The sequence below is a fragment of the Electrona antarctica genome (genome assembly GCF_951216825.1).
Source record: "Electrona antarctica genome assembly, chromosome: 14".
Classification (NCBI taxonomy): Eukaryota; Metazoa; Chordata; class Actinopteri; order Myctophiformes; family Myctophidae; genus Electrona; species Electrona antarctica.
This window is the reverse complement of record NC_136795.1, coordinates 30,566,006-30,581,414: the sequence shown is the minus strand read 5'-3', so window position 1 is coordinate 30,581,414 and position 15,409 is coordinate 30,566,006. Positions and strand designations below refer to the sequence as shown.

General features: G+C 41.2%; 1 protein-coding gene across 1 annotated transcript; it reads right to left on the bottom strand.

The window, feature by feature from the left end:
- Window positions 1–1,043: 1,043 nt before the first annotated feature.
- Window positions 1,044–13,465, bottom strand: utp18 (UTP18 small subunit processome component). Its single transcript, XM_079521458.1, has 13 exons — window positions 13,033–13,465; window positions 12,088–12,239; window positions 10,684–10,779; window positions 10,193–10,254; window positions 9,814–9,923; window positions 9,232–9,357; window positions 7,717–7,891; window positions 7,238–7,338; window positions 6,057–6,147; window positions 4,602–4,725; window positions 3,915–4,089; window positions 3,207–3,349; window positions 1,044–2,164 (listed from the first exon to the last, which is right to left on the bottom strand). The coding sequence occupies exons 1-13, from the start codon at window positions 13,255–13,257 to the stop codon at window positions 2,140–2,142; spliced, it is 1,605 nt and encodes a 534-aa protein (XP_079377584.1). The 5' UTR covers window positions 13,258–13,465; the 3' UTR covers window positions 1,044–2,139.
- Window positions 13,466–15,409: the final 1,944 nt, after the last annotated feature.

The following is a 15,409-nucleotide window of genomic DNA, read 5'->3' as shown; positions in this document are numbered from 1 at the left end:
CACCCTGGTTAGTATCTGCATTTCTGAGAAAAAACTATACTACTGAACTAAAGTTGTCAGGTAAGTTAGTGAAAGAGAGGGGCGTGGCAGAGAGAGCGAGAGAGGGGGGTGGACTGTTTGTTTTGTTTATGGGAAAGAGGAAAATAGATTTGAGAAAGTTAAAGTGTGACTGAGTGGATCAGTATAAATACAGTATGAACAGAGGGCATGGAGATGAGAATGACCTCTCAAAATTCAATATTATGAACCCATAATAATGTATATACTTTAATAGGGGTTGGTTATTTATTGAGTATAGTCTACATTAGCCATAAAAGAGCACCAATTTACAACTGGACACTGTTTTTCTGTATAGTTCTACAGCTAGCTACTCGTATTGATGACTTCTTGTATGTACTGTGTGCAAGTCTTGAATTGAAAACATAGGATCACAATGGAAACAAACTCAGGGCTTTTTGCGTTATCCTTTTAGCATTACTGTACCTGGTCAAACAACAGACCTTCTCCACCAGTATCATGTATCAAACAAGGTGTTTGTGGATGTTTCAGGTCAGCCACTGGAGGCGGTCTGTGGCATGGGAGGACAATGTGGATGTTTTGAATGGTTGACTAGATCACTAGAAGACAGGCAGGAAAGGGGGCATTCCTACAGCAGGTGTGTGTGTGTGTGTGTGTGTGTAAGGAACACTCCTCCTACAGACTATTTCTACTTATTTTCATTTTGTTCATGATTGGACAGACTTTCAAAGCATTTCCTGACATGAGCACGTCAAAAGTTTCTGAACACACCTGCAGGTTCTTTACTTCGTTGTATGGTTTGGCTTTGGCACATCCTAAACAATAAAAGCTCCCTGTATGTGGACTGTTGATATCTCAACACTTCATAATCTCAAAGAACATCATTTTCTTCATAAATATTTGCTCCTGCTCTAAAACTATCCATTATGGGAAAACATTTGTAACGTTGATTATTTAACATCACTAAGTAAGCAATGTTAGCACGATAGAATTTGGAAATACATTAAATAAACACAGACATAATGTACAGTAAAAATTGTATTGGTTCTTCAATACTATCAAAACAATAAAATGGAATCACATTGTGACAAACGGCTTGTGGCAGTGGTTCTCAAACGGAGGTGGCAGTGGTTCCCCAGGGGCCCTTGAGGGGTGTCCCCAGATAAATTGATGGTTAGGAACCAACCAGATGGACACTTAAGGTCTGTAACTCAGTGTACAAAACTACAAATGCAACCAAAATATGAACCCTTGAGGGTCCATTCATTTCATGTGTACAATGAGCAGCACTGAGGATTTTACAGAGGCCATAATGCACATCAAACTGCGGGTGCTAGAAATGAGAACGTTTCAGAAACACTGGCTTATGGGGAGCAGTAGGCTGTTGATTGTTTGATCCCTGGTACAGTCCATTGTGGTCAGGATGTGGCCAGATGCAACCGATTTCATCTTCATGTAGTGCCACACCACAAACTGAATCTTTACAACTCCTTGCGTTCAGTTATGTACAGCATGCATGCATGTATGTACGTAGGTATGCATACATTACATAAATGCATATATCTTTGCCGTCAGGTAGAAACCTTTTATCTCCATAGGCATGTTGCAACTTTTTATGTTGTTTTCGTAAATTATTGCCCTCCTTCATAGTACAAGTGTGTCATACCAAAGTAGCAAAAATCGTCAATCTACAAGCTCACAAGTCGCATGGTGTTGCATAGTGAGCTTTTAGAGTTTCTTTTAAAGATATTTTTTATTTTTTTTGGACAGGAAAGGGGGAGAAGACATGCGGCAAAGGCCGACGGGCTTGGGACTCGAACCTGCGACATGTCAGGCTGGATTACCGGCCTAGGTGCCTGGACCGCTCATCTGCGGCCCAGGCCGCTTGTAGAGTTTCTAATGTAGAGTTTTATAAATATTCAGCCAATGAAAAGTATTAAGAGTTAAATAACTAAATAACGAAATTGTATCCATAGAACACAGGTTGTTTTTTTTACCCTGAAAGTTAACGGTTTGGGGCATACACGGTTTCCACTCGACAGCAAAGACATGAAACTTTAATGAATATTTCCTTTTAGACACGCCAAACAGAATGTTCCCTCTTCAACACCCTGTTGCTTGTTAGAAATCCTTGTAGTGCAGCAGTCTGGAAGAGCAAGGAAACAAAGAAACAGGGAGATTGATTTATTCAATGATAAAATCAGCAATATGTTTATAATAGTGTTATCAAGTCTTTTGATATGTGTATATAAAGTATATCCCAATCAACCTATTCATAAATCAATGCATACAGTACACTGAGCTATACAGAGTTGAAGCCCTAATCCAAGCTGTTTAAGGTCCCTGCACAATGCTGGCGTTTTTTGGAAAAACGGCAGAAAAGGCTGCAAAAAACAAACAAAACACATCAGTCTGCATGGACTTTACCTGCCATTTTATCGTGGTCTGAACCACCAGATGGAGTAGTAACCAGTTTGTGGCTCAAGTGAAATCACCCATGATCAGATGCAGATGGATGAAGCAGATTGTGGCTGAACTAAAATTAACCATGCTATACATACAGATACCGCACTGGCTCCTGCCGTTCATTGGAGCGACAGCTCCAATGATAGGAGCGACAGCTCCAATGAACATGCCTGCTAATTAACCCATTTAGACCTGAGGTCAAAATTTTAAAAACTTCTTCAGTTTTCTGAAATAAATATTTTCACGATTTTTCAAAAATAGCAGACCTACAAGCTTGTGGTGCGCTATGAGCTTGTAGATCTGCTATTTTTCAATAGCTAAATTATAACAATGTTTAAAACACCAAAAGGGGTTCCCGCCCAAAATGGGTTAATGTACGCCCCCTGTCTATTGAAGCAGAAGATCTCTCTAAAGTTAAAATAATCATAACTCACTGAATTCTCACCTGCTTTTCATGTGTCAAATATTAGACATGTCATACAGTTATAGTTAGTTATGTTATTATGATATTATAGGATACTTGGAAAATTAATAATATGGAATTTTATCCCAAAACAATTGGTATTACAAGATAGTAAAGCATAAAAGAGAAAACATATTTTAGTCTCAGGTACTCGAGTACAATTCAGGCATATTTAGTTATGGCAAGCTTCCCCTCTTAATATGGCACTGAGGTTGATGTACGACCCCTCGACGGAAGCACGCTACAAATTACAACTGACCTGTAGAGGGGGGCTACGCCCTTGTTGTTAGCCAGTGAGAAAAAGCCACTGTTTGGGGAGAAGTCGAAGCAGCTGACACAGTGTACCACCTTCCTGTTGGCCACGGGGAAGTTGGAGAAGGCCGTCAGGCTGGCCAGGTGGACCTGGAGAAAATCACAAAACAGGACACGATAAGTCAGATTGATGTCCAACAGACAGACAGGCCTTTGTAGTAACTACTCAGTAACTACAAGGTTCGGAAATACAAGTAGTAGTTAGTAGGGTAGCAGTAGCGTGGAGTTGTGAGCTTGTAGAGATGGACACTGTTACAAATATAAATCACCCAGCTCTTCAAATGGATGGATAATTTACAAAGAAGAATAAGCTATATCTTCTAAATTAGTGACATAACCATAAAAGTTAGTTACATTATTGTTGGTTGGCTACTTAGAGAAACAATGGCCAGCAGTTAAAGGCACTTCACACCCCAGCAGATGAGCAACCCAACCCCTGTCTGGTCTCTCCATTCAAATGCATGTCTAGCGAGGGAGTGAAAGATCAAACTCGTTTCACAAGTCACACAGTCACGTTAGCCAAATATTTGGCTCTCAAAGTGCAGTCCAGGGATCCTCAGGGTTCATTGAGGCTGTTCTAAATGGACACTTACAGGTTTGTAACTGTTGAGAACTAAATAAATAAAAGATTAAGAAGCACAGAATTCTGACTCACCAGTCTCACAGCCTCATCTTCAGCAGAGGAGGCCACGGCCAGGATGTCAGATGAGGGGTTAAAGGTCAAGGAGGTGGCCGCGGTCAGCAGGTTCTTTACCGCTTTCAGAGGCTTGGGATTGGCCGAGCTCTGACACGCCTCCTGGGAGTATATGTTCACCACACCCGACTGGGATCTGAGGAGGACAGGGAACACATTTCAGAACACATCTACCTATCTTTTTTTGTTGGTAATAATTTTCTTCAATCGCCCCGCCCTCACCCGCTTTTCATCTTAAACCATTTAGACCTATACCTGTATATATCGTCTCTGTTGGTTGGAAACCTCATATGTAAGAAAAAAATCACACCTGTGTGAACTGAGTGGTGTAAGGTCTTATATAGTCTGATCAGCTGTGGTCTGACGTAATGTCTGACGTAATGAAATCATACCCGTGTGAACTGGGTGACCATAGCAACCGTGCTCATTTTTTGCACACAGACAGACAGACAGACAGACAGACAGACAGACTAACAAAGCCAGTTGTAGGAGTGGTTTACACCACTCAAAAAGTTAGAATATGGAGATAAGATGTTTCTGCCCGACAACAACAGCACAACAACCAAAACGACACAGAGGTGTTCCCAGATGTTTTTAATAAAGAAGATGAGGCAATTTCTTTTTGGTGTGTGTGTGTGTGTTTGTTACCCGCAGGCCAGGTACTGCCCGTTCTTGGATGCAGCAATGGAGGTTCCATGCACACAGCCTTCATCTGTGAACCGGTTTAAGCAACGGCTGCTTCGGGAGTCCCACACATACACCTCGCCCTCGTCTGTGTGTGCACACGCACGCACACACGCACGCACACGCACACACACGCACACGCACACACACACACACACACACACACACACACACACACGTTTGCAATGTTTACACTAAAATATTAGTGTAAAATAAATAAATATGTAGTCAGCAAATCAAGTACACGTAACAGTGTCTTTGCCATATTTGGCAGCTACCAGTAATAGAAGAGATTGCACAGAATTTTGCAAGCCGTTTAGCTGCTTTTTTTGGCATCCCAAGTTGTTGCACGAGAACACACACACACACAGACCGACCGACCGACAGACCAACACAGTCTCTCCCAACACGGTGAAATAACATGGATTGGCAATTCCGTACATACACTACTAGGAAACCCAAAAAACGGTATATTATATATTACACATAAATCCTCCCCACGAACTTGAGCCACGAGAGACACCAGAGAGCGAGCTAAAGGGAGGGAGTTACCTTGTCGAACATTGCGAAGTTCGCTTGAGCCGACTGAGCCCTGTTCATGTTGCGACCCAATAGGCACAGAATAGTAAATCAGTGTACAGATTTGGGGTTTTCTAGTAGTGTATGTACGGAATTGCCAATCCGTGTTATTTCACTGTGTTGGGGAGAGGTGGAGACGCGCGCGCACACGCACGCACGCACGCACGCACGCACACGCCAAAAAAACATTGACTACATTCACACTAACCCGGTTCTTAATCCTAAACAAAATCTCATGGTCAAATTAGAACAGTGACTGTTACAAAATCAATAATACAGCTGAGGCCATGATATATCATGATTATGCCACAGCTATGGCATTTAACAACAACCATACCTGGTAAATGGTGCATTTATATAGCGCTTGTATCCAAAGCGCTTTATATAGATTGTGCATTACATTCAGTTTAGTTTTTTTTAATAATGGTGAATAACCCATTCTGGACGGGAACCCCTTTTGGTGTTTTAACTAAGCATTATGTTATACTTTAGCTATTGAAAAATAGCAGATCTACAAGCTCATAGCGCGCCACCGAGTGGCGCACTACGAGCTTGTAGGTCTGCTATTTTTGAAAAATCGTGAAAATGCGGCACAAATCTTTGAATATATATTCTTTCAGAGCGAACGTTTTATTTTTTTTCGACGTCAGGCCTAAATGGGATAATATACAAAGGTCTTTCAGCGAATGTGAAAGCACCCCCACACACACAACAGACACGCCCACACCCACCCCCACACACAACAGACACACCCACCCCCACACACAACAGACACGCCCACCCCCAACACACAACAGACACGCCCACCCACAACAGACACGCCCAAACAGAAAAACTGACCAGAATGTGTGTAGATCTTGCTTCCGTCGCGATTGAAGGCGACTCCAGCGACGTTTCCGTTAATCTTCATACTGCGAACAACCTCCTTTGTCTGGGAAAGACACAAAGATTTGTCATCAAACAAGCAAACACATTAACCACTTTTCAACCAGGCATCCGCATTTTGGACACGTCATCAAACATTACGTTAACATAACATTAAGTAGCAGATTTACAAACTTTGTGAGCTCATAGATCGTCTATTTTCATATAAAATAGAGCATAATGCTGGGAACCCAGTCAACCCACCAAAAATCTGTATTTTATTGTGCATGCAGGTTTGCTCGCTCAACCATTCTCGCCAAACCCGGCCATAAGCGGGACGTCTGGTCAATGCATTTCAATGAGAATGAGTGCCTAGAAACTTTGTTTCCACCCATGAGTGGAAAATAAATCTTTACATGAGTAGAGCATCCATGCGCGGCCATTGTCGCTGTATTCATTAATAAGGAAAATCTGCGTCTGTGCGCTTATCAGGGGTGTAATGGTAATATTTTAAACTGGCGGAACGCTATTTAAATGACGTCACACGCACGTCGTAGTAGCAAAAGAAAAGTTTGCTTTCTTGGTTCTCAGAGTGCAGTCCAGGCTATTAGACTATCCTGAAAGTAGCTTCCCTTTCGCCGTTGGCTGAGGAACTCTTGTTGTGTGCAGATAGGATACTGGCAGAGCACAACAGTACTGTAGCCAAAATGCTGCGTTGCCTATACAGTACATACTGTGTATGTGAGGAGTAAAGCCCTAACCACACCAAAGGGTCACCATGCAACTCCTTGGGTCCAAACGGTTGCAAGGAGATAACGCTAAATCCGTCTCCACCCTTTGGTGTGGTTTGGGCCATTGAATTCCATGCGTTGAATCACTAGGGTCAACGTGCAACAGGACATATCACACCGCAGGGACAACGCTAAAACAGTCTTGACCCTTTGGTGTGGTTAGGGCTTAAGGAGGATGCATTTGCACAACCTGTAATCCAAAGTTATTATTATTTGGGTACTTATTGGCCTTATTTGGACGTTAAGTAGATAAATATCAACTTGAGAATGAAGAAGGGTTGATTTGCCACTTACTCACTAAAAAGCGAAAGCTCATTTCTAAGTCACCCATCAGCTAAACACTTACGGTGTGAAACGTAAACCTACTTTTAAGGTGAGGACGTGCAGGTATCCACGGGTTCCAGTGAGGAGCAGAGAATCTCCCTCTGGAGAAACAGAGAACTCCTTCACCTTGGCTTCATTCAGACCTGAAACGCACAAGAGAAACCACATGGATGTCATGTTCATTCGTCTGCACCTCTGCAAATGTTTTACGCCCAGGCCCAGAATACTGTGTCATCCATCGCTGTGTGAACTAAATACAGTGTCTCTCTCTTAATGTTGTTTAGTTGTCTAGTATGTTCAAATTGTATGAATGTATTTATTTATGTCCCCAAAAACGGCAACATAGACATATCATGAGTTATGACACACATATATAGGACTTTGCCAGTTTGAATACAATGAAAGATTTCCTCCAGATCTGCAGTCTTACAATTTGGGGAGAGATGGGATTCTGCACCAGATTACATTTTCTTGGTGGCCATCTTGGCCACACCCAACCACAATATCATCCTCTTCCTCACCTCTGACGGTCATCACAGGGACCACCTGGCCCTCCATCATGTCGTAGATGTAGAACATCTTGTTGGTGAGGCTGGTGGCCACCACCTTCTCTCCGTCCATGGTGAACTGGGCTTTGTGGATGGGGAAGCGCTCCAAGTTGATGCTCTGAATCTTGGGGTTGGTCTTACCGTCCACCTGAGGAGCCAAATGAGCAGTGGAGCTTGAGGGACTTTAACCACTTTCAAAACTATGGCAAAAATAGCTGATCTGCAAGCTAACAACACGTCGCATCGCGTTGAAGTTATAGAATAGACCTTGAGGCCGATTCTAAAAACGCCTTCTAAAACCAACTAGCAACAACTAATGGGACACAGAGGTAGCTCCCGCATTGAAAGGTATAACAAGGTATAGGTTGCAAGTTGCAACAGGTCTAAATGGGTTAAGTGGTTAACAGAGACATGACAAACAGACTGTCACAAGTCAATGTTTATTTAGAAGACTAAAATGTTATTTAAAAAGATAAACAATAGGTTTTAGAACTGTGCTGGTGGGGGCGGGGTCATCGGCAGCCCCAAGTGGCAGCGAAAGGTAACCGTTTCGATATTTGCGCCACTGGTCATCATACCAGACAACTGAAGCTCATTGTGGTTAATGTGTGTACAGCACAGTGTACAGCATTTAAAATTGGAAGCAATGGACTGATCTTAAACGTTTTAAATTCCTTATGTGGTTTAGATTTATAAAACAACTTATTTTGGCCTAAGAATCTTGCATAGTGCAGCTTTAACTTGCTTCCAATTGAAATATCTAACATGAATCTGGAATTGCAAAATAATAAAAAAATAAAAAAATAAACTGGAGCAATCCAAGAGATAGTGTGGATGTAGCTCTGGTCCATAGCCTTCTACTGCTTCTACGATTCTGCCCTGCCAGTATAAGGCTATGGGACTTTCGGTTTTAAATCTCAAATCGAAATCAGACCAGCCTCTCCTCTTTAGCGTATTTTAAAAGAATGTTTTTGCTACTCACCAAAACAAAGGCGGGTTGTGTCATTAGAAAGCCTACTTTCCTTAGTGGACGCACTCTGAGCCCCCCACCACACGTATACACGGTACTTTTTGGCCAGAAATATCGGTAGAGGGCGCATTGGAGTAACTAAAAGTATTTTTTCCCAGTGGAAACAAAATCCCCTTTTGGCCAAAAAGTACCGTTTATACGTGTGGTGGGGGGCTCAGAGTGCGTCAGCTAAGGAAAGTAGGCTTTCTATTGACACAACCCGTCTTCGTATTGGTGAGTAGGTCAAACGTTTGTGAGATTTCCACTAAAGAGGAGAGGCTGGTCTGATTTCGATTTGAAAGCTCCATAGCCTTATACTGCAGGGCAGAATTGTAGAAGCAGTAGAAGGCTATGGACCAGAGCTAGTGTGGATGAATGATGACAAATGGATATAAGTTTCATACCTTTCATAGAAATCAACCCATCAGTAAACTAATCTTTAAAATACTACTCACAAAATTAAGACATTAACATTGTACCTGGAAGAGGGAGATTGCCTGGTCGAGGCCTGCCGTCATGATGACCTGAGCCGAAGGATGAAACTGGACTGTGGTCAGCTTGCTGTCTGATGGTTGCGAGTTATTGGCATTCAGACACCTCTTCATCTGAGAGACATTCAAACACCACATTCATATACTTGTGATAGGGCTGTGACTATTATGACATAATCGCCCAATTGCAATTATTTGAGATAATCATAATTCGTTTTTGGATAATAGTGAGAAAAAAAAGTATAAAGTTATTAAATTATATAAGGTATTTGTCATTTATGCCCTGAGCACCTTTTGTTTACGATGCCTAAGAGCCAAACAGAAATGTACATTTTATTCATAACCACAGAAATGCAATTAAATCGCAATTTGAATGACAATTTATCGTTAAGTAAAATGGCATGAGGATCAATTAATAGTATTTCCTAAACTTTCCCTAAACTTCACCACAACATGCATGACCTCACTAGATTCACGAACCAGAGTCCTACGTTTAGTACCTTGATGCTGTGGGGGAAAAGTCCCATCTTTCAGTTTAATTTGTACAAACAAACTCTCAAATCTACTGACCCGTAGGATCCCTGAAGGCAGGCTGTCTGACGACACCACATAGTTTCCTGTTGTCCTGAGAAGGCTCTCGTCCTCCTCGTCTAGGTCATCTTCCTCGTCGTCTTCCTCAGCTGACACACACAGAGAGGAAGTTAGTGGAGTCTTACTTTATTTGACAGAATATCCAAACAAACCACAACACAGTCCAGTGTGATGAACAGACAATTTGACGGGTGATTTTTTTTTCCCACTCCTGAATATTAATATACGTACGTATATATTGTGATGTTTATAAATATCACAAGAAGGTATTCTGGTTATTGGGATTTTTTTATTTTCCCCTCCATATCCCAATCTTGACATGAATAGTAGAATTTCGTCTTAAAGGTGTTTTTCTAACCTTTCTTTTTTGTGACTTTGGTCTCTGCCCAAGAGGGAGCTCCTCCCATGGCCTTCTGAAACCTGAGGACGGACAAGTGTGTGTGTGTGTGTGTGTGTGTGTGTGTGTGTGTGTGTGTGTGTGTGTGTGTGTGTGGGGGGGGGGGGGGTTAAGGAGAGACAGGAGAGCAACAGAGAGGGTGAAACTAGAGTGATTGATATCAAATTGTTGGGTCTGATATAAATCCTGATTTTGTTGTGCCCTAGACTAGAGTAGAGTAGATCAGTAGTAGACCCAATGTTTTGACTGATATTTTGTAATTAAGTGCAAAATCTTGAAATGTAAATCAAAGTGTAAACATCATTACTTCTTGGCACTGTAGAACTACCACCATCTTGCTGTAGCTACTGTATGTAGCTGACACAGAAGCTGAATTCAGCCTTTTAAGCCATCCAACATCGCCAACTCTGTGTGTATCTGTAGTTATAGTATGTCAGTCTGACTCCACTCACTGGTCCTTCATTCTCTGCTGTAGTTTCTGTTTGGTCATGGTCACCTCCGCAGTTCCTTTGGTCAAGTCCTTACGGAAACGATGTGTCATGTCCACCCTGATGGAGAGAGGGACAGAACGGAGGGGACAAGAGGGAACTGGTGAACGATGAAGTGAAGGAGTTGAAAATGATGACCCCACATGCATGTGTGTAACCTCGCGTCACCAGGCTTTCCACCACCCTTTGGTAATACGGATGTTCCTGTCAGATGACTACAAACCAGTGACTACAACATGATGTAAGATATCATCCGCTCCCGACCGGATCATTAACTCGAAAAGGAATGCTTCCCAGGCTAGCATGTGTGAGGGGGTCTCATACTGTAGGTGAGGTCAGGGGTTCTCAAAGGGGGTGCCGTGATGAAAGTCCAGGGGTGCCCCAGATTCAGAATACTTTGATAATATTTGGAATGTATCAATGCCACTTCAGTTTTACCACTTAGACCTTACTTAGTAAGACGGACCACCAAACCTCCTCGCCAAAAATAGCAGATCTATTACAAGCTCACAACGTGACAGGCTGTGAGCTTGTACTGTAGATCTGCTATTTTTGGTGAATGTGCCCTCCAGAATAGGGATGGTGGGCTTCAAGTGGTTAAAGGAGCATTCCACTCATTTTCAACATTTTACTATGTCATTAATATACCTTAGAGCTGCTGTGTGGAAATAATAAAAAAGTCGCCCCATTCTGTGTTTCCTATAACTGTAAGTATGAAAAAAATCATTAACATGGTGAAACGCATCTTGATGACATCATCAAGATGTGTTTCACCATGTTAATGATTTTTTTCAGATCTCCAGTTTTAGGAAACACAGAATGGGGGACGTTTTTTTATTATTTTCACACAACAGCTCTAAGGTATATTAATGACATAGTAAAATGTTGAAAATGAGTGGAATGCCCCTTTAAGTGTCAACTGTCAAGTATGAAGTTATTTTCAATGTGTCGTAATGGAAACTACGGTACTATTCTTTCAAGTTTCCCTTGTGACACATACTGTATCTTCTGGGGAAAGATTTACATACCGTATTATTATATAAAATTATGTAAGGTTGGGTTCTATGACTATAAAGTAAGTAACATGTAATTGAGGGGTGTTTTGGGTTAAATAGTTATTTACAGGGGTGACCTGAACTAAAAGAAGTTTGGGAACCACTGCTGTAGGTATATGCACACACAGTCTTTTTCACACACACACAAGCTCAAAGCCGTCACACACACACACACACGCACACACGCACACACACACACACACACGCACACACGCACACACGCACACACACACACACACACACACACACACACACACACACACACACACACGCACACACACACACACACACACACACACACACAGCTGCTTACTCTTCCTCATGCTCATCATCGTCATCCTCCCAGGCAGGTTTCCTGAACGTCGGGACCCGCAGACGAGACTCTGATTCCGTTTCCGACTCGCTGGACCCGTGGCCATCATCTTTATCATCATCCAATAGCAGGCTATGGTTCTGTCGTTTATCCTGGAGGGAGAGAAAGAGACAATAGTATCAATAAACTGCTTTATTCAACAAATTAGAAAACTTATAACATAAGACAGGTTATGGAAAGACATACTGTAGTTATGGTATTAAATTAATACCGGTATGTATGTAGGTGTAATGAATCAGATGTGATTAGAATTACCTCACACTTGGTGTTTGTTTGAAATACACCTGTCAATTTGTGTGCAGTTGCTTAGTGTTAAGTGCTGCTGCGAATGCAGCTGTAATGTCAGTGACAGTAACTTGTGGAAAAGTGGAAATGTTAAAGGTTTTCTGTCAAAACCTTTAAATGGATATGTTAGCTAGACATATGGTAATGATCCCAAGTAGTGGCAGCTATGCATTATTGGGCAAGTAAACAAGGAGTGCTACAAATAAGAATGCCAGCCAGATGAATCCCTCCATTAGCATTAAATGCATCAAGTGTGTCTGTGTATACATGCAATTTATGAAATATCAGCCATTCTAGAGATACTGTATCATTCATAACAGTTTATGCGAGGCGTTGTGACGTGTGAGGCTGTGAGCTTGCAGACGGGCTATATTGCAATTTATCCTTCTTTCTAATATCATTTGACCAATGTTTCACTAGTTTTTATAGTTGTTGATTACTTGATCCAGTAATGTTTTTTTCTTTAAAGTAGAAAAAAAAGTCTTAAAAGTAACTAAATGTCACTGTAATCTGGCTGGTCCATTTGTACACTCTCAAGAGCTATGAGGGGTCCTTGAAATGAAAAATGTGTGAGAAGAGAACCACATGAATAAAATATACCTGAACAATGTTTTCCACCAGCTCGTCTTCAGCTCCGAACACCAAATCCTCCAACAGCTTGATGGACGGGTCGTCCTCTCCCAGAACACACACTTTCTTCACGTTTCCCCAACGCTTGTCTGCTTCTTTCTGGGGGTCAAACTTCATCGCAAGTTTCCTCTTCTTGGCCGCAGCCCTGTCCACCCCTGTGTCTTCTGTGTCAGGGAGTCTGATCACGTCTTCCATGTTTAAATTAATTTAAACACCTAAATGTAACAGCACTGCTATATTACAGCAAGCAGACACGTTGATTAGTGTACACCAGGATGTCCTATGTGTGTAGAAATGTCCACAGAAAGAATGTACTGATTCCCAATCCCATGCGACCAGTTTTGCACATGTACTGTTTTTCTTCTTGAGATCACATGGTTCCGGTTTCGTGACCCCTCAACCAGCTTCCTTGCCCTCAACCCGGATATAATTCATTTGAGTCCTTTTGGAAACAAACGTGAGGCCACCTAGTGTTCAAAGTCAGAAGGACAACAGTCACCAATCCCACATTAAAATGCATGCTAACCATATATCTCAACATAGATATCTCCTATTTCTCATAAGGCCTCTTTTCATTATGATAACTGTCCAAAGTAAATTAACTTCTTTAGCTCAAAATTCAGTAGCGATGAGAATATATACAAATAAGTAGTAGATGAGAATATATGCAATAGGGGTTAAGTGCAATAGGGGTTTGTGCAATAACAGCTGCAAATACATACCCTTATTGTGCAATAAACATGTAATTGCAGCTGTTATAGGTACAGTATAGTGCAATAGGGGTTGTGCAATAACAAATGTGTGTATTTGTTGTATTAATTTCATAGATTTTTAGCTTCATATATTTGAGTGATTTGATGCACTGATCGGTTGGCACTTTTAATTTAGTTGTACAAGTACATGTTACAATGACAATAAAGATATATCTATCTATACAAATATAGTATAATAAAAGCAAAAATAATAATAATTTCACAACACCTTAGTGATTTAAACATTGACATTTTAATCTGTTAAGATTTAGCTGGACAACAGCTGACCAAGTTTATAGAAGTATGTGAATGGGCATGTTAATAATTGAGATTAAGTTATTGGGATTAGGGAGAGACAGAGAGAGAGACAGAGAGGGAATCAGCTCCAGTTGAAATAACCTTGTGCCATCAAATCAAAGGGAGTGACAGAGAATTCTCTTGTTAGATCATCCATGAGAGAGACAGACAGAAAGACAGAGAGAGAGGGAGGAAGACAAGGAGCACACAGACTACCATTATCTCTCACTGCATTCTGCTTATTTCAAATTCTATCATAAGACGTTGAAAATAGCCGATCACATCGTGACAACTCTATGATGACACATTGAGAGCTTGCAGATCAGCTATTTTCTTTTTTTATCTACATTTTTATCCCACGATTTTGTAACCCATTTTTTCACCCAGGCCCCTTTTCCACCAGTTGGTTCCCAATGGGAACCGGTTCAGTTTTTTTTAGGTTTTTAGTCCATGAGCCAGAGCTCCAACATTGAAACGTTAATTATGAATTGAGTGGGAAAAACCATACCTATATTAGATTGTTATCACCATTAAACTTCCCCAATTGAGTACTTACACGAAGACAATGATTTATTGTATTACAAACTTTACATTTTTGAATATGCAAATGAGGCATTATGTAGGAAAATATGCAAAATAATCGAAAATATGAAAAAGCTACTACTGTGGAAGGGTTATCATGTATTGATTGACTTGTATTGATCCTATAAACAATTTAATATAGGTCTAGTTTGTCCCACCAATTTTGGACTAAAAACCAAAAAGAACTGAACCGGTTCATTGGGAACCAACCGGTGGAAAAGGGCCAGTGTCAATGATCTAATGTAATCATAGGCTCTACACTCCCTCTGCCAACCTGGGGAGAGCAACGGACTGACCCCAGTACCTTCTAGCTGTGAGGCGACAGCACTACCGACTGTGCTACCGCGGTCCCCTGATCGGCTATTTTCTACGTGCGACACCGTCGTACGAGATTAAGTACTGTATAAACCAGGCTTTAATGGCCTTTTACAGTTCCCACCTGCTCCCATGTCGTGTTTAGTTAGTTAAGCTTTATACATGAAGTCATGAACCTATTACACTGTAATGTAACATCTAATATCACTACTGTATTCTTACCGTTATCCATGAAGAGTGTTAAATCACCCTTTTCAACAGTTAACAGATTTTCCATTGTTGTTGTTTAGTTTTTTTTTTGTCTATAGTACAAATCCTGAATCAATCAGTTTTACAGCAAACATTTAATAAGGCAAAATACCAGCAATGAAGGGCGAGTTAAGAAATAATAATAATAATAA